We start from the raw sequence: 26,442 nt of genomic DNA, 5'->3' as shown, positions 1-26,442 counted from the left end.
AACCGGTCATACATTTGTCAGCCACATAAAAAGGACAACAGAAACAGTAGTAACCTTTTTTTATTTATATTCTAGTGTTTAACCCCTTAAGGACGGAGCCAAATGTACAAGTTGTGAACGAAACAAAATGTAAACAAAACCTGGCATTTGCGCTATATGTCTGTCCAACCGTAATTCACCTCTTTCATATTAAATGCACCCCCCCCTTATTATATATCATTTTATTCAGTGGAAACAGGGCTTTCATTTAATATTAAATATTTAGCTATGAAACATAATTTGATATGAAAAAATGGGAGAAAATAAGATTTTTTTTCTTTTTTTAGTTCTACATGACATTTTAACTGTCAATGTCATAATACTGTTTGCTTTTACTGCAATAAAATACACATTTGTATTCAGCAAAGTCTCACGTGTAAAACAGTACCCCCTATGTACAGGTTTTATGGTGTTTTGGGAAGTTACAGGGTCAAATATAGCGTGTTACATTTGAAATTTAAATTCGCCAGATTGGTTACGTTGCCTTTGACACTGTATAGTAGCCCAGGAAATAAATTTACACCCATAATGGCATACCATTTGCAATAGTAGACGACCCAAGGTATTGCAAATGGGGTATGTCCAGTCTTTTTTAGTAGCCATTTGGTCACAAACAATAATTATATATATATATATTTAATCAGTATCAGTCTACGTGTAATTTGATATTAATATATATAATTATATATATATTAATATTAAAATACACCTAGACAGTGTATGTATGTATGTATATATATATATATATATATATATATATATATATATTTATTTTTTTTACACTTGTTTAACTTATTTTAATTCTATTTCCAGCCAGCAGGGGGACTGTCATTACAGTTAGTCCACCTGCTGGCATTGCTGCAGCCAGCTATCCCGGCCATGTGATTGTGAGGTCCTCGCAAGGACCTCACTCTCACATGGCCCGGGGGGGCTGAAGAGGACGGAGGTGCTGCGGGGGGCTCCCTGGGAGACCCCCAACCGCGATCGCCGGCGACCGGGTAAGTAACAAAAAAAACGGAGGGCGTACTATTACGCCCTGCGGCGTTTAGAGCCACTTTAAAAAGGACGCAATAGTACGCCCTCCAGTCTTAAGGGGTTAAAGAGTACCGGTCATGCCAGGTGCAACTGCTGCTATTTTTAGCCTCTTAAGGACACATGACATGTGTGACATGTCATGATTCCCTTTTATTCCAGAACTTTGGTCCTTAAGGGGTTAAAGAACATAGAATCTATCTGTGCACTGTACTAGAAAATGTACAGATTGAATGAAAAGCCCATATAAAAATCTTTCTCCCACCTGTCAATCAATTCTTCAGCATATAGACTGATAAAAAAAAAAAAAAAAAAACAAGTGACAGGGAGAGCAGAAGAGACACATGGTCCTTCTCCTCTCCAAAAACATAGCAACCACAGAGCAAGAACTGGGTATGCCATGGTAACTCCCTAGAAAACATTGCAAGCGGTGTCAAAGAAGAGGTTTGCAGATGCTAGGGAAAGAGTCCCCAAGCTGGTCAAATCACTTGAGACAGTTCGCATTTTGATTGGACGATGGTGTGAGTCGTGACAATTTCACTTTAAATATAGAGAGCAAATGCAAGTATATTTGATTGAAATGATGTGCCAGGCTAAACCTCCTGTTTGACGCAGACATATGCTTTAGCTACAAATTACTTCACTGCATATTTTAGTGTAACGCATTAGCTCTCCTCAGATGAAAGGTAAAAGGAACATTATGGCGTTATAAATAAATATGCTTATATATTAACAATGTTTCTCTTCTAGAAATAATTAGTATCCCTGTTAAAGAATAATAAAAAAAAAACACACTATTCCTTTATATAGTGTAGTTCTGGGTCTCACTGCATCAGTCACTCCTCTTCTGAGATCATACTAATGGATGATCTCAGGCCAATCCAATGCTTCACAAAGGAAAGCAGTGGAGTCCTACAGGGCATGCACATCAACCACCACACTAAGCCAAGGGAATGCATTTCAAGAGAAGCACTGAACCAAGAAAGTGCCTGTCTAATGGCCAGTCATGAGGGTATTTCTCACAAATGAATAAATAAATAAAAAATACACACACACACACATTATATATATATATAAAAAATTACTAATCTAAAATGTTCTGGTGCTTAGAATGACCATTCAAGTACATGACAGATGATGTCATAATAGAACAGATGATGCTTTCTAATTATATAAAACACACAGATAGGATAGGTGCTCTAGTGTCAACTGAGTATAGATGTGATAGCAGGCAGCAAACACTAATAGTAAGGGTCACCCTTAACCCCTTACTGAAAGATATAGAGAAAACAATATATACAAAATATAGATTCAATTAGTTCACAATTGCCGGAGTCTGTTACCAACTGATAACCGTCCAATCATTAAATGGTAGGAGTATATGCAATTAAAGCAGGAAAATAACCAGTGATGGTGCAGAGCGTATGGAACTATGTGAACTAGGTGCAGGACATACAACAATAATGTATATGGAATATCACTCACATTTCAAGTTAGTGGTATCCACATAAGTCCATCCTTGCAAGCACGCTGTCTTGGCGTCATACTTGATTCTGGCCTCACCTTTGAGCCTCACATCTAGTATGTTGCCAAATCCTGTAGATTCCATCTTAAAAACGTCCCTTTCTTACGCAAGATGCTACCAAGTCCATGCTCTAGTAATTTCCCGCATGGATTATTGTATCCCTCTCCTGATTGGTCTTCCCAAAAGCCGTACTGCATCACTACAGTCCATAATGAACACTGTCGCCAGACTGATTTTTCTCTCTAGTCGGTTCTCTCACCACTCACCCCTTTGTCAGGCATTACATTGGCTTCCTGTATGCTATAGGAGTCAATTCAAGTTACTAATTCACAACTAAAAAGCACTGAACAATTCTAGCCCCTCTTACATCTCCTCACAGATCCATAGGTATGTCCCTTCTCCGTCTCTCCGCTCTGCCCGTGACCTCCTGTCCGTTGTTCGCATCTGAACTGCCAACTCACGCTTGCAGGACTTCTTGCGGGCGGCTCCCTTCCTATGGAATAGCCTGCCTACCGCCATCAGACTCTCCCCTAGTCTTCAATCATTTAAGAAGTGCCTTAAAACCCATCTCTTTAGGAAAGCTTATGGCTTCCCAGAGTAACCTCTACCTTACATACCTGTCTCTTGCTCTCTCCTAAAGGGCAGCACTCTACTCTCCTCTCCTCCTCCTCCTCCTCTGCCTCACTCCCACCTTATTTGATTGCAAATTCCTGTCCTATTGTGTTTTAAACCCCACCTGCTATAGAATGTAAGCTCGTTTGAGCACAACCCATCGTTCCTCTAAGTTTTTTGTAATTTTGTAATTAAATCCTCCCTCTCATAATATTGTAAAGCGCTACATAAATGGCAATAATAATAATAATAATAATAATAATAATAATAATAACTAGAAAAGCTACAATTTCTGGGGAAATTGTGTGAAGTGTTCTTGCCTCCACCAGTAGTCTACAACTGGAGTGGGCGGAGTAACTGGGTGGAGTGGCTTGAGTAACTGTGGAAAGGTTGGAGTGTGGTTCACTCACTCTACAGCAAGGGCAGAGAAGAGAAGAACAAACTGCTCCAAATTGCTCAATAAGAATAATAATAATATATATGTGAGATAATAGTAAGTGGTCTTGCCATGTAGGGATATAAATGTACCAATTTATATCAAAACGTTCAGCTATGCCTGCTGCCACTGTGATGTTTTGTACAAATCAGTCAATAATTCCTGTATAACGAAGTACTCACTTTATTAATACATATATAACAGCATCTTCATATTTGCAGCCTTGTCACACAGGGTTTCTGCAGCAGCCATTTCAAATCACTCAAACATTCCACCAACAGGAACTAATAGATTTCAAATAGGGCAGAGAAGAGCGGTTAAAAACAAACTGCTCCAAATTGCTCACTTCACTGGCGGTTGCCATCTTCAAACGGTCGTATTTTAAAAAATACAAATCCTACAGTGGAGAGCTTTATATTGTGAGAATCACAAGACCCAGACCTACATTTTGATGCATAGTATGTAATTTTAAAAACGAAGGCACAGTCACAGTTTAGATATTGCCCTTCTTATTTTAGGTGGCTAGAGTGGAGTTTCAATGAATGTCAATGGACGGCGTGAGTTGCAAACAAACGGTCATATTGTCAAAACTATCAGGACTATGGCTTAGCCGTAGACATGTTTAGTGGCAGCAGGGATAGCTGAACATTTTGATATAAGATTTGTGTAGGTGGGCTTGAAAATGAGGGCGTGGTGGCAGTTTAGAAATCATGTCCTGATTTTTCAGCTTTTGGCAGCTCCCACTCTAGTGATAGCAAACCAATCGTGAACAATCCGAACGTTTCGGTATATTACTGTATATGTAGTGTAAAAACTGTGGGAGGAGTTAGGGTGGTACATTTGGCTACTACTACTACTAATAATATATGTGAGATAACATTAAGTGGTCTTGCTATGCAAGAACACTTAATTTAAGACAGCTATAAGACCAGCTCTGAGTTTAGTAGCATGCACCGGTACAATCCCCACTAATGGATATATAGATCTCGGGGCTGATCCCTCAATGTGTGGTTTGATATATAAAAGATAAAAATGGCAAACAACAGTGCTCACTGTAATCAATATAATGATGGTTGTAAAAGTAAGAATATTCTACTCACATGTAAAGCAGTAGATCCTGCTTAGAAGGTAGCGCTTGGGTGGTATAATTCCGACCAGGGATAGTAGTGAATGCCAAATATACTTTAATGCTTTAAAAACAAAAGTTAAAACAACGCGCTTCACCAACTGGAGGGCTTTATCAAGTTTACACTTGAGAAAGCCCCCCAGTTGGCAAAAACGCGTTGTGTTTTAATGTTTGCTATTAAAGCATTAAAGTATATTTGGTATTCACTACTAGTTGTGTTTGTCCATTTATTACGCTTTATTTTTTTATAAACTTTTTCCCTCTTTTTTTCCCCCCTCTCTTGTTGTTTATATTACCCTCCTTGTGGGGGGTGCTGCTGAGCTAATTAGGGGGAGTGCCCCTTAATTTCCACCTCTGAGGGATTTGTATTGCCAATATAAACTCACTGACTCACAGAGCTTGCTCACTGGAGTTTGCTTTAAAGTAGGCTATTTAAAGTAGTCTTTTAAGTAGGAGTTAAAACAACAAGAGTTTTTAAAGTATAAGCGAGTTTAAACCAAGAGGGTTAATATTGTTTTGCTCACTTGTGTTTTTGGTAACTGGGTATGAGTGCTAGCAAGATTGCGAGTTTTAGTCAGTGCACATCATGCTGCATGTATGCATGCCTGGATGAATCTGTCCAGGGTCCATACCTATGTGGTGGGTGTGAGCGAGTGGCTTTTCTGGAAGCTCAGATTAGAGATCTGGAGAGGGAAATTGTAACACTGAGGGAGATTTGACAATCTTGAGAGCAGTCTGCTGCTCACAGAGCAGAGTTTAGTGGGGACAGGTAGTGGAGAGGGAGGAGATAAGACATATGGGGAACAGGCACATAGCTGGGTAACAGTGGTGTGAGAAGCAGGGGGGGAGGGGAGGGCAGAGGAAAGGTTTAGCTCGTTCTGTTTGAGTGAAGATGTTGGGAGCATCAGCTCAAGAGTAGCTGTACTGCAGGAAGCTGTTCCTTCTAACAGCCCTGGGAACAGCCCCTCTAGTACGGGTGGGGTTGAGAGGGTAAGGAAGGCTATACAGGTTGTGATGGTAGGGGACTCTATTATTAAGAGAGTAGATAGGGTAATCTGCCGCTCTGATCGTCTCAACCGGACAGTTTGCTGTCTCCCGGGTGCTCGGGTCCAGCATGTTGCCGACAGAGTGGAGGGATTATTGGGAGGGGCTGGGGATGACCCAGCTGTCATGGTCCATATATTGGTACCAATGACAAAGTCAGAGGAAAATGGAAGGTCCTAAAGAATGAGTTCAGGTAATATTTTCAGAAAACGGCAAATTATCAGGCTGGACAAAAGTGGTAAGTGGTGTCCCTCAGGGTTCTGTTTTAGGACCGCTTCTTTTTAACATATTTATAAATGATCTTGAAATGGGCATTGAAAGCCATGTATCAGTGTTTGCAGATGACACAAACTCTGTAAAGTAATAAAATGTGAGCAGGATATTGCTTTGCTGCAGAGGGATTTGGATAGATTGGGGGACTGGGCACTAAAACGGCAGATGAAATTTAATGTAGAGAAATGCAAAGTTATGCACTTCGGGGTCAAGAATGCACAAGCAACTTACACCCTAAATGGTAGTGAATTAGGGATAACCACACACAAGAAGAATTTGGGAATTGTTATAGACAACAAATTAGGCAGCAATATGCAATGTCACTCTGCAGTTGCTAAGGCCAGTAAGGTTTTGTCATGTAAAATTAGGGGCATAAATTCTCGGGATGAAAATATAATTTTGCCTCTTTATAAATCGCTGGAAAGACCACACTTTGAATATGCTGTGCAATTTTGGGCACTTAGTTACATAGTTTCATAGCTGAAAAGAGACTTGCGTCCATCAAGTTCAGCCTTCCTCACATATGTTGTTGCTGTTGATCCAAAAGAAGGCAAAAAACCTAGTCTGAAGCGCTTCCAATATTGCCACAAACTAGGAAAAAATTCCTTCTTGACCCCAAAATAGCAGTCAGATGTCTCCTTTGATCAAGCAGCTATTACCCCTCTAATTAGAAATTATATCCCTGTATGTTGTTATGCTTTTGTACGTATATATCCAATTGCAGTTTAACCCCTTAAGGACACATGACATGTGTGACATGTCATGATTCCCTTTTATTCCAGAAGTTTGGTCCTTAATGGGTTAAACATCTGTAGTGACTTTGACAAAACCACCTCTTCAGGCAGAGAATTCCATATCCTTATTGCTCTTCCTGTATAAAAAACCTTTTCTTTGCCTTAGATGAAATCTCCTTTCTTCCAGTCTAAATGTGTGACCTCGTGTCCTATGTATAGCCCTGTTTATGAATAGATTTCCAGATAAAGGTTTAATTTTTTTAACCTTAACTTGTTTTAAAGAAGGATTCGAGCTACAAAATTGATAAAAGAAATGGAGCATTTTATTTATGAAGAAAGGACAGTAGGTCCCCACCCTTATTATCTTTATGGCAAACAATAGTGCTCACTGTAATCAATATAATGAAGGTTGTAAAAGTAACAATATTCTACTCAAATGTGATGGAGCAGTAGATCCTGATGGTAGATATCAGTGCTTGGGTGGTATAATCCCCACCCCGGATATGATGTTAAGTAGATTCTCCAAGGAGTGGTATCCAAAGTTTCCTTATTCGGTATGGTTTTAGTGCCAGGAACAGAAGTTAAACAAAATAATAAAAGCAGCTAAAAGCATAGAAAGCTTAATAAATGGACAAACACAACTAGTAGTGAATACCAAATATACTTTCCTGGCCATTCATGGCAGCATCACTAATGGGTTAGCTCCGCCCCTAACATGAACAGGACAGGAAACAATCAATCAATTAATCAACCAGACTATAGGTATAAAAGGTCCCTCCTCCTTCCACCCCACAGTCTTTTTTTCTGTCCTTAGCAGGACAAACAGGAATTATACCTTTAAATTTTTATTTTTGAGGCCACCTTCCCATGTTTACCACGGGTTCCTTCCAGATAAAGTTCAGCCTCTCTTTATCTGAAGAACTCAGTAATCAGCCTGCAAGAGCAGGACTAACTGAGTTAGGGTACATTTTAGTATATGTACCTCTTTAAATGGAAGGGGTGTATAAAGATTAAATGATGTGGGGTCGGTGTATCCTTAAAAATTCCCCCTTAAGCATCAATAACCCCCCCTCAGAATTGTGACAGAGGAGAAGCTGGGTAAGTGACCGAATTAATCTTACCCTAAATACAGGGATTTTCAGTGTAGTGTTTGGTCTGTTAACTTATTCTCCTGTCTCAGGCTGGTGCCTGGGATCAATATCTGGTGTGGCTTGTGTTCCCCTGGAGTAGTAAGTTGCTTCTATGGCAGCTCGCTCAGGGGAGCTAGATCTGCACCCACTTCCGGGTTCGGAAGGCTAGCGTCGGGAAATCACTATTGCGCATGCGCGATCTGCCGGGGCTCTTAAAGCGATATCGCGCCAAAATTCAAAAAACCGGGAAAACATAAATAAGCGTTTTTTGAATGTTCCCAATGCCCTGGCTGATGTTTGGGAACTGTTTTGGTGTGTTTAAGGCTGCCCTAGACTGATTTCTGCTGAAGCAAGGTAACAGATTCTTTTTCTTGAAAAAATAAAGTTTTTTCTTTGGTGACTTAGTTGTCAAGTATATTAGGATAACAAAAAATAATTTTTTTTTGTTAAATAGATGGCTTCTCACTCTGCCTCAAGATCGGTGTCTAGAAAACATAGGTGAGCCTCATATATATAAGTTATCCCGTATGGGAGGGGGTTAAAAGAGTGCCACTATGGGCCAAAAATATACGATTATAAATATGGCTCTTGTTTTTACAGCCCGAGCAATCCACAAGAGGATTCACCTAGAAAACATAAAGAGAAAACGAATAGGTGTGTGAACTGCAATCAAGTTGCGCCTAGTGGACGTAACTTATGTCTAGATTGTCTGACTGAAGCCGCTGAAGGAAGGGAGAGAAGAAAGTCTCCACAGACAGAATTGAAAAAATGGATTGCAGAGGCGATCGCAGAAGGGTTTAAAACCACAAGCAAGATGTCCTCATCTAAACGCCTGAGAAGAGAAGAAATCTCCTCGGAGTCCAGTGATAATATGGAGATGGAGGATATGTCAGATGAAGAGGGTGAAGCTGATAATGCTTCAAGAAGTCTGGATTCTAGAGCAGTTGACAAATTGATCAACATAATCAGAGAGACCCTGAGATTCCCAGAGGAAGAAGCTGAAATAAAGGAATCTGATAGATATTTTGAGGATTTGAGAGCCAATAGACCTACTTTCCCAGTACACGCTACCATAAAAGAGATAATTTCTCAAGAATGGCAAAAACCAGAAAGAAAAGCAACACTGAAAAGTAAGGTGTTTAGATTGTATCCTTACGCTAAGGAAGACTGCAAAACCTGGAATTCTGTTCCCAAGATTGATGCCGCAGTCATTCATATGGCAAAAAAAGACAGCCCTTCCTATTGACTCCATGGCTTATTTGAAAGAACCTATGGAAAAAAGGCTAGATGCCAGCCTGATAAAGTCGTACCTGGCTTTAGGATCAGCACTACATCCAGCAGTAGCATTAACAACATTAACAAGACCTTTTAAGGTATGGCTAGACAACTTAGAAGAAGATATCTCTAAAGGAGTTCGCAGAGAGCATCTACTGGAAGGAATGAGAGATATGAAGCTGGCAACTGAATTTTGCTCAGAAGCATCTCTGGATGTTACCAGAATGGTGGCAAAGAGCATGGGCCTCTCTGTAGCAGCAAGAAGAGCTTTATGGCTACATTCTTGGGGGGCAGACTACGCTTCAAAAGCATCCCTGTGCGCACTTCCTTTTCAAGGGGATCTCCTGTTTGGGAAGGTGTTGGATGAAGCGATACATAAGGCTGCAGATGGGAAGAAAGCGTTTCTTCCTCAAGTCAGAAAATACGGCTCTACAACATGGAAAGATAGGCGATATAAAGACCGGGCCTTTCGAGAAAGTTTAGCATATAAACCAGGGAAAGAATATTCCAGACCACACTGGAGAAACACCCAGCAAAAATCTTCCAGAGGAAGAGGAACTAGACAAGGTAAAAATTTCTGAACGTGTGCCGGCCCAGCCAGGGATTACAGGGGGAAGACTACATCTTTTTTATCCTGTCTGGGTCAGAAGTGTGACGGACGCCTGGGTCCTTTCAATATTGGAAAAAGGATACAGGTTAGAGTTCGAGACCATGCCAACAAAAAATGTCTTTACCCAGTCGCGGGTAGCAAAAGGAGAAAAGGAGAAAGCCATGAAAGATTGCATCTCAAAACTCCTGAAAGATCAAGTAATAGAATGCGTCCCAAAAAGAGAAAAGAAGAAGGGTCACTATTCTACTGTTTTTCTAGCCCCAAAACCTCAAAAGAAGTGGAGGCTTATCCTGGACTTAAAGAAGTTGAATTTAACACTAAAAAGAAAATCATTCAAGATGGAATCTATTGCAACGATTATTCCAAACATCAGTGCGGGGGATTGGATGACATCAAATCGACCTAAAAGATGCGTACCACCAGATCCCAATCAACATGGGGCATCGGAAGTTCCTCAGGTTTTGTGTTTTTGGAAGTCACTACCAGTTCCGGGGTCTCCCATTCGGATTAAGCCTGGCTCCGAGAGCATTCTCAAAGGTGCTTATCGCATTAGTCGCAGTAATCAGGAAGAAAGGGATAGAGATATACCATTACTTGGACGATTTTCTGATTATAGGACCATCCAGCCAGACGGTAGCACTCCACACCAATTGGGTCGTGAATATACTCGTAAAACATGGGTGGAAACTAAACTTGGAGAAGAGTATGATGGTTCCCTCTCAGAAGATTATATTCCTGGGGGCTACCATAGATACAGTAATCGGGCAAGTGAATCTATCAGTGGAAAGAATGGAGAGGATTCAGACAAAGATAAGAAATCTTCACTACAAGAGTGGCATTACGGCACGGGAATTTATGAGCCTTATAGGTTCCCTTACATCAACTATAGGCCTGGTGAAATGGGCACAGTGGAAGATGCGCCCGATCCAGTCGCAGTTTCTGCAAGAATTCATGACGCAAGAGGAAAACTGGGATCGAAACATTCCTGTTTCTCAAAGAACATTAGACGACCTGACTTGGTGGGAGAATACAAAAAACCTTTCTGTGGGGTTTCCCCTGGAGGATCCAACTTGGATCACGGTAACGACAGACGCAAGTATAGGTGGTTGGGGTGCACACTTAGAAAGGGATTGGATTCAAGGATCCTGGACTCAAGCAAGCAAGCTGCGCAAGCTGCAAGCTGCACTCAAACCTAAGGGAACTGAGAGCAATTTTATATGCCCTGCAAGGGTTTCAACACGTAATATCGAATTCTTGGGTGAAGGTCCAGACGGACAACAGAGCAGTGGCCTCATATGTAAACAGACAAGGCGGAACCAAAAGCAAGGCGCTGTTACGAGAAATAGCTCCATTGATGGAATTTGCTCAAGACAAATTGCAGGGCCTGAAAGCAGTATATCTACCTGGGAAAGAAAATGTTCTAGCAGACTATTTGAGCAGAACAAAAATTATTTCGGGAGAATGGCAATTAAACCCAGAGGTTTTCAACAGATAGCATCAAGGTGGGGCACACCCCAGGTCGATTTGATGGCTTCGTATCGGAATGCTCAAGTCCCGAAGTTTTTTTCTCTGAAGGCAGAATATCAGTTAGCAGGACAAGATGCCTTTTCCCATCATTGGGACTTCGATCTGGGGTATGCATTCCCTCCCCTGCCTATGATTCACAGGTTGTTGAGGAAAATTCGGAAGGAAAAGAAGACAGTGATTGCTATACTTCCGAGTTGGCCGAGAAGACCATGGTTCCCCCTCTTGAACAAGATGTGCGTGGGTCCTCCAAGGCCTCTTCCTCTAAGAATGGACCTGTTGATACAAGGTCCAGCGGTGCCTCCCAATCCGAACCAATGGAACTTGGCGGCATGGCTCTTGAAAAGCAGAGACTTTTAGAGCAAGGAGTACCAGAGCCTATGGTGAATACTTTGCTGAAATCCAGAAAAAGTTCTACATCTGCATGGTACCACAGGATATTGGATGTGATTTTTATTTATTTATTATTTATTTATTATTGCCATTTATATAGCGCCAACAGATTCCGTAGCGCTTTACAATATTATGAGAGGGGGATTTAACTATAAATAGGACAGTTACAAATAAACTTACAGGAACAATAGGTTGAAGAGGACCCTGCTCAAACGAGCTTACATTCTATAGGAGGTGGGGTGTAAAACACATTAGGACAGGAATTTACAATCAAATAAGGTGGGCTGCCCTTTTGGAGAGGGCAAGAGACAGGTATGTGAGGTAAGGGTTAGTCTTGGAGGCCATAAGCTTTCCTAAAGAGATGGGTTTTAAGGCACTTCTTAAAAGATGCAAGACTAGGGGAGAGTCTGATGGCGGTAGGCAGGCTATTCCATAGGAAGGGAGCCGCCCGCGAGAAGTCCTGCAAGCGCGAGTTGGCCGTACGAGTGCGGACAACGGACAGGAGGTGGTCACGGGCAGAACGGAGAGACCGAGAAGGGACATACCTATGGATCTGTGAGGAGATATAAGAGGGGCTAGAGTTGTTCAGTGCTTTATAGGTGTGAGTTAGTACCTTGAATTGACTCCTATAGCATACAGGAAGCCAATGTAAGGACTGGCAGAGGGGTGAGGTGTGAGAGAAACGACTAGAGAGGAAAATCAATCTAGCAGCAGCATTCATTACGGACTGTAAGGGTGCAGTACGGCTATTGGGGAGACCAATCAGGAGAGGGTTACAATAATCCATGCGGGAAATTACTAGAGCATGGACAAGCTCCTTGGTAGTATCTGGTGCAAGAAAGGGGCGGATGCGGGCTATGTTTTTAAGATGGAATCTACAGGATTTGGCAACATGCTGGATGTGAGGCTCAAAGGTGAGACCAGAGTCAAGTATGACGCCAAGACAGCGCGCTTGCAAGGATGGACTGATGTTGGTACCACAAACTTGGAGGGAGAGCGAAAGAGGAGGATCAGTATTAGGAGGAGGAAAGACAAGGAGCTCAGTTTTTGAGAGATTGAGTTTCAGAAAGCGGGAGGACATCCAGTCAGAGATGGAAGAAAGGCAAGCAGTGACACGTTGCAGGACGGCAGGGGAGAGGTCCGGGGAGGAGAGATATAGCTGGGTGTCATCAGCGTACAGGTGGTAGTGAAATCCAAAAGAGGTAATAAGTTTGCCAAGAGAGGCAGTATAAAGAGAAAATAGAAGGGGACCAAGGACGGAGCCTTGGGGAACTCCAACTGAGACAGGGCAAGGGGAGGAGGTATCATTAGAAAAGGAGACACTGAATGAGCGTTGGGAGAGATAAGAGGAAAACCATGAGAGGACAGAGTCACAGAGACCAAGCGATTGAAGAGTTTGAAGAAGGAGAGCATGATCAACGGTGTCAAAGGCCGCTGAGAGGTCAAGAAGAATTAGTATGGAGTAGTGGCCTTTGGATTTAGCTGCGATTAGGTCGTTAGTAACTTTGATAAGGGCAGTCTCTGTAGAGTGGAGAGGGCGGAAGCCAGATTGAAGAGGGTCAAGGAGAGAGTTGGAATTGAGGAAATGAGACACACGGGTGAAGACAAGTCTTTCCAGAAGCTTTGAGGAAAAAGGGAGCAGGGATATGGGACGGTAGTTAGAGGGGGTGGATGGGTCGAGGGATGGTTTTTTTAGTATAGGTACTACAGTGGCATGTTTAAGGTCAGCAGGGACGATGCCAGAGGAGAGCGAGCAGTTGAAGATGTGTGTTAGAGAAGGCACGAGACAAGTGGAGAGAGATCTAATAAGGTGAGATGGGACAGGATCGAGCGGGCAAGTGGTGGGGCGAGAGGAGCAAAGAAGAGCAGCCACCTCTTGGTCAGTAGCTGGGGAGAATGTCTGAAGGGTAGGAAAGGCATGATCTATGTGTGATTGAGAAACAGAAAGGCAAGGAGGGGAGAATTCTTTCCTTAGCTGTTCAGTCTTGTCAGTGAAGTAACATGCGAAGTTATCAGCAGTAAGGTTAGTTTTGGGGGTGGCCACAGCAGGGCGAAGAAGAGAATTAAAGGTGTGAAAGAGACGCCTGGGGTTGCGGGAACATGAACTAATGAGAGTGGAAAAATAGGACTGTTTGGCAAGGGCAAGGGCTGCACTGTATGAACACAATATGAATCTATAATGGAGAAAGTCTGATTGTGTACGAGACTTCCTCCAGGAGCGTTCAGCACAACGGGAGCATCTTTGCAGGTAGCGCGTTGATTTAGTATGCCATGGTTGGGGGCGGGTCCTCCTCGAGGTGCTTGTTTGGAGTGGCGCTGCAGTGTTCAAGGCAGATGTAAGAGTAGAGTTATATATGGAGATGGCCTGTGAAGGACAGGAGAGGGAAGGGATGGACAGCAGTTGTGAATCAATGTCAGCTGACAACTGTTGGAGATCAAGAGAATTAAGGTCCCTCCTGAGTTGAGGGGGGTTAGGCTGAGGTTTTTGGGTGAGGGGGTATGTGAGAGCAAATGATAAGAGGTGGTGATCAGAGAGTGGATATGGAGTGTTGCAGATATTAGATACTGTACATGCATAAGTGAAGATTAGGTCAAGGGTATTGCCAGCTACATGGGTGGGAGAATCTGCCCACTGCGATAGCCCGAGGGAGGAAGTCATGGAAAGTAGTTTGGTGGCTGCAGAGGTCAAAGGTGGGTTTATAGGAATATTGAAGTCCCCGAGAATTAGGGATGGAATGTTAGAAGAGAGGAAATAGGGTAGCCAGGCAGCAAAGTGGTCAAGGAAGAGAAGAGGGGAACCAGGGGGGCGGTAAATAACAGCAATGTTAGCAGAGAAGGGTTTGAAAAGGCGAATTGAGTGTATTTCAAATGATGGGAAAGAGAGAGAAGGGGGGGTGGGAAGAGGTTTAAAAGAGCAGTGAGGGGAGAGGAGAAACCCAACACCACCACCTTTACATTCAGAGTTTCTTGGGTTGTGGGTAAGTTGGAGACCACCGAAGGACAAAGATGCAGGGGTGGCAGTGTCAGAGGGGGAGAGCCAGGTTTCTGTTATGGCTAGTAAATCTATAGAACGAGAGATGAAGAAGTCATGGACAGCAGTGGATTTAGTTATATTGCAAACAGAGCGTGCGTTCCAGAGGGCAGTATTGAAGGAGGATTTAGAGGAACATGAGATGGGTATGAGATTAGTGTGGATCCGTGAATGGGCGAATAATAAGTCCAAGAATTTCCTACAGCCTTCGAATTTGGATGTTCTGGAGTTCCTCAACGAAGGTTTAGAAAAGGGCTTAAGCTTAAGCACTCTGAAGGTGCAGTCATCAGCCCTATGTAACACCTCCTGGGCATTAGACCCCATCATTGCGAGGTTCTTTAAGGCAGCTATACGCATAAGACCTCCCTCTAGAAACTATGCTCCTCCTTGGGATCTTCCTTTGGTACTGGATGTGTTGTCAGAAACCCCCTTTGCTCCGTTGGATGAGTTTGGTATTATTAATCTGACGTACAAGACTTCGTTCTTGGTGGCAATCACGACAGCAAAAAGAATGTCGGAGATTCAAGCCTTCTCCAGTGATTCTGACCACGTTCAGGTCTTTCATGATAGAATTATCCTAAGACCTAAAATGGAATTCCTACCAAAGGTGGTTTCTAGTTTTCATTTGGCTCAACAAGTGGTTCTACCTTCCTTTTTCCAGAACCCCTCTTCTGCGGAAGAAGCTAAGCTCCATCAGTTGGATGTGAGGGAGTGTGTCATGAAATATATTGAGGTCTCAAACAAGTTTAGAAAATCGGAGCAATTGTTTATTATCCCGTCAGGATACAGACAAGGGGAGGCGGCATCAACAGCTACTTTAAGGCGTTGGGTTTCTAATACCATCATTATGGCATATAAACTAAAGAAAATATCTCTTCCGGAAAAGATAAAGACACACTCTACGAGAGCATTGGCCACCTCCTGGGCTAATTGGGCAGAGGTTCCTTCTGATGACATATGCAGGGCAGCCACCTGGTCGTCACCGGTAACTTTCATCAAACATTACAAACTGGATGTGGTCCCTTCCTCATCATCCTTCGGTAGAGGGGTTTTGTCCTCAGTGAATCTATCGTGAATAAATTCTCCTTTGCAGCATGATATTGCAGTCTCGTTTTTTATTTACCCTCCCTTGATTACGGAGCTTGGGTATTACCCATTAGTGATGCTGCCATGAATGGCCAGGATTATAGAAAATGTTCTCCATACTTACCGTAATTTTCTTTTCCTGGCTATAATTCATGGCAGCATCAGCGACCCTCCCAATAATTTTTTTTAAGCTTTATACTAGACTGTGGGGTGGAAGGAGGAGGGACCTTTTATACCTATAGTCTGGTTGATTAATTGATTGATTGTTTCCTGTCCTGTTCATGTTAGGGGCGGAGCTAACCCATTAGTGATGCTGCCATGAATTATAGCCAGGAAAAGAAAATTACGGTAAGTATGGAGAAAATTTTCTATATTAATGCTTTAAAAGCAAACGTTAAAACACAACGCTTTTTGCCAACTGGGGGGCTTTCTCAAGTGTAAGTGTTTTACCTTTTGTTTTTAAAGCATTAAGTATATTTGGCATTCACTACTATCCCTGGTGGGGATTATACCACCGAAGCGCTACCATCTGAGCAGGATCTACTGCTCCATTACATGTGAGTAGAATATTCTTACTTTTACAACCATTATATTGATTACACTGAGCACTTTTGTTTGCCATTTTTATCTTTTATATTTTAAACCACATATTGAGAGACCAACCCCCAGATCTACATATCCATCAGTGGGGATTGTACTGCTGCATGCTTCTAAACTCAGAGCTGGTCTTATAGCTTTCTCAAATGTGAGTGATATACCATATACATTACTGTTGTACGTCCTGCACCTATTTCACATAGTTCCATACGCTCTGCACCATCACTGGTTATTTTCTGCTTCAATTTGATATACTCCTACCATTTGAAGTCTGGACCATTGCCAGTTGAGCACAGACTCCATCAATTGTGGACTAATTGGACTTTATATTGGCGCAACCTATATTTTGTATATTTTGTTTTTTTTCTAAATATATGTTGCAAATACTGCATTTGTGGCCATTTGCTGACAAATCACAATATAAAATAAATACTTGCGACATCAAAAACCTACTATAGCACACACTACTTCTATTAACAGCTAAAAATACTATAAGAACACATAAAAGAAAATAATGTTATTTTTTAATTATTCATGGAACAAAGCTTTTTCCATGTTAAGATTCACAATTAGACATCAAACAGATTAAATTAAAAAGATATATAAATAAATCCTACATACCATTGTAAAGAAGCAACAGAGGTAAAAGCACAGACATCCACTTTTGCTCAATTCCCCAGTCTCTCATGGAAAATTTTCTTAAGGAATGTGCAAATAGACACTGCAAATAATATATGGAATAGGTCATTTAATTTGTTGCCATTACCCAGTTAACAAAACTATAAATGTGTAATTATACACACCGAGGATAGGGTGTTATTTATAAAATATTATATACAATACTCCCTTCTCCCCCAGCAATCTATGCATTGACTGGTTTACTCTGCTTTTATGACCATGAAAATGTTTATTCAAATCTACAGAGGGTAAAAATGTTAAATACACAAGCTCGTGTACTTACTGTCACCATGAATGTGAGCACAACAAATACAAAGCGAAACCAGATTTCAACTTGCGAAAATGTTGGGTTGTAGGTTTTCCACTAAAAATAAAAATTAAGAAGTGTTAATCCATATACTTATTTGTTTCTTCACTTTTATAAAAGGACAACAATTCAAATATAAAGCAACCAGATCCTCTTAACCTCACAATGTAAAACATTGCAGTTTTTGAGAAACTGCACTGCCACACATACAGATTCACAGACACACATGCAGATACAAAAACTCTGGCACACATACAGACACAATCACGGATACAGACATTGCCACACAGATACAAACTTCCAGAAAATACTTCTAAGCGAGAGAGAGAGAGAGAGAGAGAGAGAGAGAGAGAGAGAGAGAGAGAGAGAATGGTGCGGGGTGGGGGGGGGGGGGGGAAGGGGAAAGTGTATATTGTGAGATGGGAAAATCTTACATATATTCTCTGAACACCCAAGATAAGAACATCAGATAAAACTTCCAGAAAACAATTTTGATGTATAGAAATGTTGCCTTCAATTGTCTGTTGAGAGGTCTGGAGGACATTTCAACTAAAGTTGTTGTTCTGCAGGACTTTCCAGATCAATATGAACAGTCTGTACTTTTACGTTTTACAGACTGCCATTTTAATAGCATTTTCCACACCAAGTTTTGAACTTTCATGCAAATATAAAACAGTTGTGTGTGGACTAACCCTTTTTTTCGATTTTTATCTCTGTAGAAGTAGGTGACATTTCTGAAGAGCATTGGGAGCATCACTTACATATTTCAAGATGGACTTTGAGATTGTTGTGGAAACATAAGTTTCTGTGCCTAAGGAAGACTTTGTATTTTGGAATGAACTTTGCATTTCCCTTAGTAATGGACACTGTTTAAGCACAGTTTTTCTTAAACCATGACATGGGTTGTGGTTTAGAAGGAACAATGACCAGAAACCAGCAATGGACTGCAGTGCTGTATGTCTTCAGTACTGGTAATAGCCCATCAACATGGCACTAATCAGAAGAAGAGGATAATATCTCATGTGCAGACCAAATTACACATTATCAAAGTTATTTACTATAGTGAGAATTCAAAGCTAAAATAGCATTGCTGAATTTTTCCAGTTCGGCTATCAGCTCGGCTACTTTGACTTAAAATTTGAAATTCACTTTGAATTTGATACAACAGCAAGTTTCCCCTTTTGTTTTCAGCTAATAAAAGATTGGATCGTAAAACAGGGAATCTGGTCAGGATGGTGAACCCTGACATTTTATATAAAAAACACACAAAACAACTATTGTGGGAAAGCAATCCTCGAAAAGGGGAGCTCGCAAAAGCTGGTATGGATATATATATTTACAGAACACAGTAATTACTTCAAAAAAAAAAAAAAAAACCTAAATGAGCTTACTTAGAGAAGATGGATACAAAAAAAGGGGGGAGCGCATAGATAAATAGATTGCAATATGAAACTATGTATCCTGGAAAAAATAAAACTTTATTAAACTTCTACCCCAAAAGGATATTGTGACAATGTGCCCCAGCAGTAGTGCCAATAAGTACTGTATTACTATTTCCCCCTGTGTATAATGCTTCAATTAAACCTGCAATTGTAACCCCTATAGTGTAAGCACAGGGGGATAGTATACTTCAAATGTCATCCTTCATTAGATCTATAAAATCTACAAGCGAGTAAAGATGCTTTATTGTTAATAAAAGGTGGGTCGTCAAAATGATATCAAAGTAGCAAGGAGTGGAAAAACGACAGCCTTAATTGGAGGAGCGAGCATAAAGTAACTGCTAAATAGTGATCATTAATACAGTCCCTGTGGAGCATGCATAAAGTAACCACTAAATGGTGATTATTGATTAAGTCCCTGTGGAAGTAGTTTTGGGGGGCTGGCTTAGCACGGCAGCTTCACACTAGCACTTCACTATGCACTAGAAGGGACCTTTCCCTCACCTTTTTCTAGTTTTAGTTTTCGTTTAGTTACCATATATACTCGCGAGACTTGTAGAGGGAGCTGACCGGAGGAGAGAGAAGGGAGCTGACAGGAGCTGCTGTGAAGGTAAGTAACAGCTCGCTGCCAGTCCCCAACAGGACCGCCGGGCTTGTAATGAGCCCGGCGGTCCTTGTCTATATTATTGCAATGTAAGTTGCCAAATACAGACATTAACTCTAGTATAAGACGAGTGGGTGTTTTTCAGCACAAAAAATGTGCTGAAAAACCTCGTCTTATACTCGAGTATATATGGTAACTAAACGAAAACTAAAACTAGAAAAAGGTGAGGGAAAGGTCCCTTCTAGTGCATAGTGAAGTGCTAGTGTGAAGACTCCTTCGTCAGCGGCTAAACCCCAACCCCCCAAAACCCGGGGTATTTAAATACAAAGTGACCAATCCGTATTCAGGTTGTGATACATAATGAATGACCTTACAATTGATGAACCACGTGAGATTGCTATGGGTGGAGTTTCATGCTAGTGATGTCAGATGATTGACGGCACTGAAATTCTATAGCGATTTGTGGTTCTCCTTGAAGTAACGTATGTATGAAGCTTGGAAATCTTTACTCTGTCAAAGCCTTGTACATATTAAATCACGCTGAATGGCCTTCCAGGTACTCTAAGTAGTCAGGAATAGCCATCAAATCGCGGACCTGCCTGCACCCAGATCGGTGAAAAAAAAACCACATCAATCTTATTTAGTGCAGGAATAAAATGAATTATTGAAGAAATACTGTTTAAATTTGTATGTGGACACTTTTGTACCCAATTCAATCTCGATGTACTTATATCACAAATAAAAGGCTTAAAGTGACAGTATCCTGGACTTGGTGATATGTTTATTCCCTTGTTCTTTTCTATATAGGGGAAATGGGTGAGGTCAGTATGAAATAATCAAAGTGGCAACTAATTCAAACAGAGTGAGACAATAAGGAATAGAAATAAAACAAAAAAAATTAAAAAAAGCTAACAGAAGGCATAAATTTGAGTATATACATATTTACAAGTGTACCATAGAATAAAGCAGAGACTCCTAAATAAATGGGGAGTATGAGAACCCCTCGTTAAGTCCCCTGGGAGACAATGTTTTCAGGCGGTAAATCCAATAACATTCGCGTCTCTTCAAATGTTGATCCCAATTGCCCTTCCTCTGATTTGGTTTGACTAATTCGATACCCTGGAACCTAAGGGTAGTAGGATCCCCATTGTGGACAGTTTTGAAACCGAGGTTTCTATATTCCTAGTTATTTTCACTGAATTAACGTGTTCGAGAATCCGTCTTTTAAAGGGGCGGAAGGTTTTACCTACATACATATGGTGACACTGACAAATAATTAGGTATACAACCCCTTTCGAGTTACAATTAAAAAAACGATAGAGCTTTAAAATTTTCGGTGTGAAAGTTTCTGAATTTTTACTTATGTAATTGCAGGCTTTACACCTTCCGCATCTATCATTTTGTCTGACAGCCAATGTGTCGGTGCTTTAGTTCATTGTAAATGGCTGTGAACCAGGGTATCCTTTAAATTCCTACCCCTCCTGGCTACTAGAGATGCGTAAGGTGGAATTGCATCCCTTAGCTGTTCGTCTTGTTTCAATAAAGGCCAGTAACGGTTCATAATTGCTTTGATGTGGTCCCAGCCTGCGTCATAGGTGGCAATACATCTAAGCTGTTTTTGGTCAGCTTCCTTTGGAGGTAAAATAGGAGCATGGTTTTCCCTTACGAGACTTTCTCGTTCCGTTAAGAGGGCCCTATGGTATGCCCTCTTAAGACCCTTATTAGGGTAACCCTTGGCCCTGAACATTCTGCATAGTTCTTTAGCTTGCATCTTGAAATCTTTTATGTCAGAGCAGTTACGCCTCAGACGTAAATATTGGCCCGTGGGGATCCCCCTTCTCTGTTGAATTGGATGATGGCTACCCCAGTTCAATAGACTGTTGGTGGCTGTGCTTTTCCTAAAGAGGTCTGTTTTGATACTGCCATCTTGTTCTGAGGATAAGGTCAGATCAAGGAAGCTTAATAAAGAAGTGCCAATTTCTGACGTAAATTTTAAGTTAAGATCATTGACGTTTAGGTTTTGTACAACTTGAAGGAATTTGTCCCCTGACCCAGTCCAAATGATTACAATATCAATGTATCTTTTCCAGAGATGAATGTACTGGGTCAGGGGATTTTTTGGGGGAGTTGTGAACACAACTTGTTCCTCCCACCACCCCAAGTGCAGGTTGGCATATGAGGGTGCACAAGACGTCCCCATAGCCGTCCCCTGCACCTGGTGGTAGTAAACCCCATCGAATACAAAGAAATTGTGTTAGCATGAACCGTAGGAGATTAATTGCCAAGTCGCTATGTTTATCCAGATGTGACCCCCTCTTCCGCAAGAAGTAATCTGTGTGTTTGAGGCCCAGAAGATGTGGAATGGAGCTGTATATTGATTCAACGTCCAAGCTACAGATTGTGGAATTATCTGGCATATTGAACTGGGTTAGCACGGCTAGCGTTTGCTTAGTGTCTCTTAAGTATGATGGGAGCTGGTTCACTAAGGGTTTTAAGACCTGGTCTAGATAAATGCTCACATTTTGAGTCATATTGTCATTCCCGGAGACTATAGGTCTCCCTGTCAAGACACTGCTTTGTTTATGAATTTTAGGCAGGCTGTAAAAGGTGGAAATACGTGGACTCCCAATTAGCATATAGTTATATTACTTCCTTTGATATTACTTTGTTGTCAAAGCCTTGCTGTAAGATGGCTCTTAACTCTTCCATGAATGCTTTAGTAGGATCTTGTTTCGTGGTTTTATAGGTGGTTTGATCAGTAAGAATTCTTTTAGTCATTTCGACATATTTTTGGGTGTCCATGATAACGATATTTCCACCTTTGTCTGAAGGTTTTATCGTTATTGCCCGATTTTCTTTTAAATCATTCAACGCCTTATATTCCATTGCTGTTAAATTTGAGTTGGTTTGAGACTTATCTCTGAAGAGGAGATTTTTTTCAATCTCATCACATACTTTGACCCAAGTAAATTTATCAAAACGTGGTGGTGGAATGTAAGATAAACCTTTTGCCAGTAAATCTAATTCTGATCGTGTTAAGATGTGACTAGATAGATTTACGATTTGTTTATCATTTAAAAACGGTTCCTTCTGTTGTGCTGTTTCTTTGGTCTTGGTCTTAGAAAGGGGCGATTTTCCCCCTGTGTATGGTCTAAAAAGGTAACTCCTTTTTTAAGAATGCTTCTATTGTGTTCAGTGGAGCTCAAGAGGGTTACTGGTATGTCAGTCTCAGATTCGCTTGACTCATACTCAGATGTTGAGACCTGATCACTGTCTACCCTTCTTTTCCTTTGGAACCTTTTATATACGTTTCCCATTTTGAAATCTTTATGGTCCCTTAGGAATTTTTGATGTTTCCTCTGTATTATGATGGTTTGGTATTTTTCTAAATTAGTTTGAAGTTTATTTTCATTGGGAACAAAGGTTGGGTCTGTTTTATATTGTTGGATTTTTTCCACCTCGCTTTCAATTTCTGAAAATTTCTTGTTCTCAGATTTGCATATAATTTGCATTAAGCGTGCTGAGCATTGCCCTGCAGCTTCTTCCCATTTTTTCACAACTTCTACCTCTTCAATATGTGAGCTAGGGGTTGTTGGTATTCTTAATCCCCTTGGTATAAGACCTTTTTTTTTTTTAAATCATTTAAAATATTTTTGTATCCATCTTCTCCAAGTAAGCTCATTTAGGTATTTTTTGAAGTAATTACGGTGTTCTGTAAATATATCCATACCAGCTTTTGGGAGCTCCCCTTTTCGATGGTTGCTTTCCCACAATAGTTGTTTTGTGTGTTTTTCACTTTGAATTTACCTTGAAGTCTTACTTCAGTAGAGAACCCTCTAGAATCCAGTCCTCAAGTAACCACTACCAGTCCAGGGTCTAGGGATTACCCTGTTGTGTCTAAACATTTTTTTTCTTCATTTCTAAAGACTCATTAGAAACAACTGGGTAATCCCTAAATCCTGGACTGTTCTGGGATACTTGAGGAATGGGTCTGGAACCACTGCTCTAGATCTTAAGATAAATACAGAAAAAAAGAAATCATATTTTCTAATAAAGGGTTACAATTTGAAGGAGTTTATTCAGCTTTGGGTGCAACCTACACTACTTTGTTTCTTGGGTCGAACAAAGAGTTCCTTCTGCATAAAAGTACCAAGGAAAAAAATTCTCCTGTTTTAATTTTTTTGGTTAACTGACAGTCATAGACTGGAAGCTCATGGACAATGAAGACAGAGCCCGCAGGAACAATCTTAGGCACCGGGGGGGTCCCAGAAGAGGTGCAACCTGCTGACCTACCTGCGTATGCCCTGCGTATGCGAGAGGCCTGTTGCATGCCTATGCCCCAGAAATCCCAGCAGACATGCTACTGGTGGACAGAATCCACCGGTTACCAAGACCCCAACACTAACCTGAAACGATTCCTCGAGATTTACTCCTCAGGGCCCACTACCACCACATTAAAGAACATGTCCTGAAAGCAAGCCGTAACGCATCTCAACTCCCAGAGAACTACTCCAGTGTTAAAATATTTGCTGACTTGTTGGCGGCAACGCTCAGCAAGAGAAGGACATTTGCCCCAATCCTGGAGGTGCTGAGGGACCAAGGCATAAGATACAGGTGGGGATTTCCCACGAAAGTGTTGATGATCAAAGACGGAGCCATTACAGCCATCCAGACACCAGAAGAGGGACGTCGGAGACTCCGTGAATGGAATCAGCCTGCCCCAAGAGCAGAGACGCAAGGATCGCAGAAAGACAGACTGCCGCTAGAATAGAGAAACGCGGCGCAGAGACGTTAAGAAGTTCGAAAAACTAAGAGACTTGGTTATCTAATCACAAGTATACATTGCACCATATATGTGTTGAGTTAGTTAGGCATTGTGATAATGCTTATATAACCAGATAGTTAGGTCACAATCAGAGATATAGGCCAATTAGCGGAATAGCCGCGGTCTGAGGTACGCAAAACATCACTTCCACGACACATAACTTAACCGCTCAGGCCAGGCCCCACAGAGAACATACTCTGAGTACCCCCTAATCTAGGGCTATAAGGGTCCCTATCGCACGGTGACTGGCAACAGGTGTTGCGTGGGAGCACACACACCTGCCACCCCTACCGCACACCATCAGTCACCACATGTGGCAGTTAAAGAGGACACCGGAGGGGGGGGGGGGGGGAAATCACACAGCTAGGAGTATACCCAGGGCCTAAGGGAAACCAGCCAAGCCGATTGAGCAAGGCTACACCCCAACGCAACACAACCCGGGTGACGATACGATCCCTCAAAGCTGGGTGGGCATCCAAGGATGCCCCAATGCGAGTAATATCGCAACACGAGGGTCAGTTACGTGCATGGGCAAGGTTAAATGTGAAATGTTAGTTGTGATAAATGTTATATGTCCGGTATTGTCGGATGTTAGCATGATATAACTCAAACACACAATGTTACAAATAGGTTCTGGTTCTTTTCCCAAACAATGCCTCATAGAGCTTGTTAGCCTCCATCCCCCACACGGAGTGCCTTCACTTTACCGTGGCAGGTAGCCCTGTGCACGGCGTTTGTACATACTTTCTTTTCCTTTTCTCATACTTAGGTCTTGTTCTGGCCAACCCCCTAACCACACCCCATCCTTCCTCTGAGACAAGGGAGACGCACCCTACACCTGAAACAAAACATAGCATCCATTGGGTACACTGCACAGATGGAATAACACCGAGAGGTGGGCTGCATTGCTTGTTGCAACTGGGACATGAAGCGCCCTCTAATAGAACTCATTTGCTAAACCTAGCTCTGATATTCACGACGGGGTTTAGACCCCCATGAAGATATACACATACACACACACACACAATGTAAGGGGACTAAATGCCCCGGTAAAAAGACACCACCTGAGCAGAGAACTTGGTTCACAGAGAGCGGATGTTGTATGCTTACAGGAGACCCATTTCAAGAAGAATACCCACCCAAAACTCCTGAGTAGGTAATACCCCCACCAATTTCATGCTGCTACCTCCCCAACGAAGGCAAAAGGAACGTCTATACTGATTAGCAAACATGTGGCGTTCACACCCCACTCACATGCACTAGATAGGGAGGGCAGATATGCAATGGTCATAGGCACGTTTAACGGAATACTGTACACCATCGTCAACATTTATGCACCCAACTTTGAGCAAAGAAACTTCCTTCACAAAATCCTCACCACAATAGTAGAAAAAGAACAGGGCATTACAGTAATATGCGGCGACTTCAATCATGTCTTAGACCCATCTATGGATACTACTCTCCCTGCACACAGTCCCAGACTTAGACCCTTAAAAAAGCAATGCAAGGCAATACATAAATTGCTCCACGCATACCATTTATATGACGCGTGGAGAATACTACACACTAGCGAAAAAGCCTTTACGTTCCACTCCTCAGTGCATAATTCATACTCGCGTATAGATGGCTTGCTTCTAAAGGGTCAGGCGTTAGACCAATGTGAAATTGGGGAGATATCCTGGTCCGATCACGCCCCGGTGACAAACACTTAAGGATGCCTATGATTCTACCCACCGCAGCCTATGTAGATTAAATGAGTTTCTCCTGAAAGACACCTCATTCACAAAAGACAAATACACAGATGAGACTGTTCTTCTTGGAGAATAGTCCTGACGAGACCACCCAGGCGAACATCTGGCAAACACCGAGGCTTACTGATAAGGAGGGCCTCATACCTTTGTAAAAGATCACAAACACAATTGGTGGGCTGGTAAAAAGACCTCCAGGACGTAACCAGGCAGAACCAAGCAACCCCATCCACCACCCTACAGGCCAAAATTCAACAAATAACTAGGCAAATTAATAGGAGAAGACGGGATATAAATTGCATCACACTACGCCCAGGGCAACAAAACGGGCAAGATGTTAGCAAATAGACTACGAAACCAGCAAGCCAGCCAAA

General features: G+C 41.8%; 1 protein-coding gene across 2 annotated transcripts in view; it reads right to left on the bottom strand.

Moving 5' to 3' along the window:
* Positions 1-26,442, bottom strand: part of TMEM181 (transmembrane protein 181) — a 211,671-nt gene that overhangs the window by 55,720 nt on the left and 129,509 nt on the right. For both annotated transcript variants that reach the window (XM_063443394.1, XM_063443395.1), the window contains exons 7-8: positions 17,429-17,509; positions 17,089-17,188 (exon numbers count right to left, since the gene is read on the bottom strand). In XM_063443394.1, coding sequence (XP_063299464.1) covers positions 17,089-17,188; positions 17,429-17,509 — 181 coding nt within the window. The remainder of the gene's footprint in view (positions 1-17,088; positions 17,189-17,428; positions 17,510-26,442) is intronic.

Source organism: Pelobates fuscus, chromosome 2 (assembly GCF_036172605.1).
Source record: "Pelobates fuscus isolate aPelFus1 chromosome 2, aPelFus1.pri, whole genome shotgun sequence".
NCBI lineage: Eukaryota > Metazoa > Chordata > Amphibia > Anura > Pelobatidae > Pelobates > Pelobates fuscus.
The sequence above is the reverse complement of the archived record's forward strand: the minus strand, read 5'-3'. Positions and strand labels throughout refer to the sequence as shown.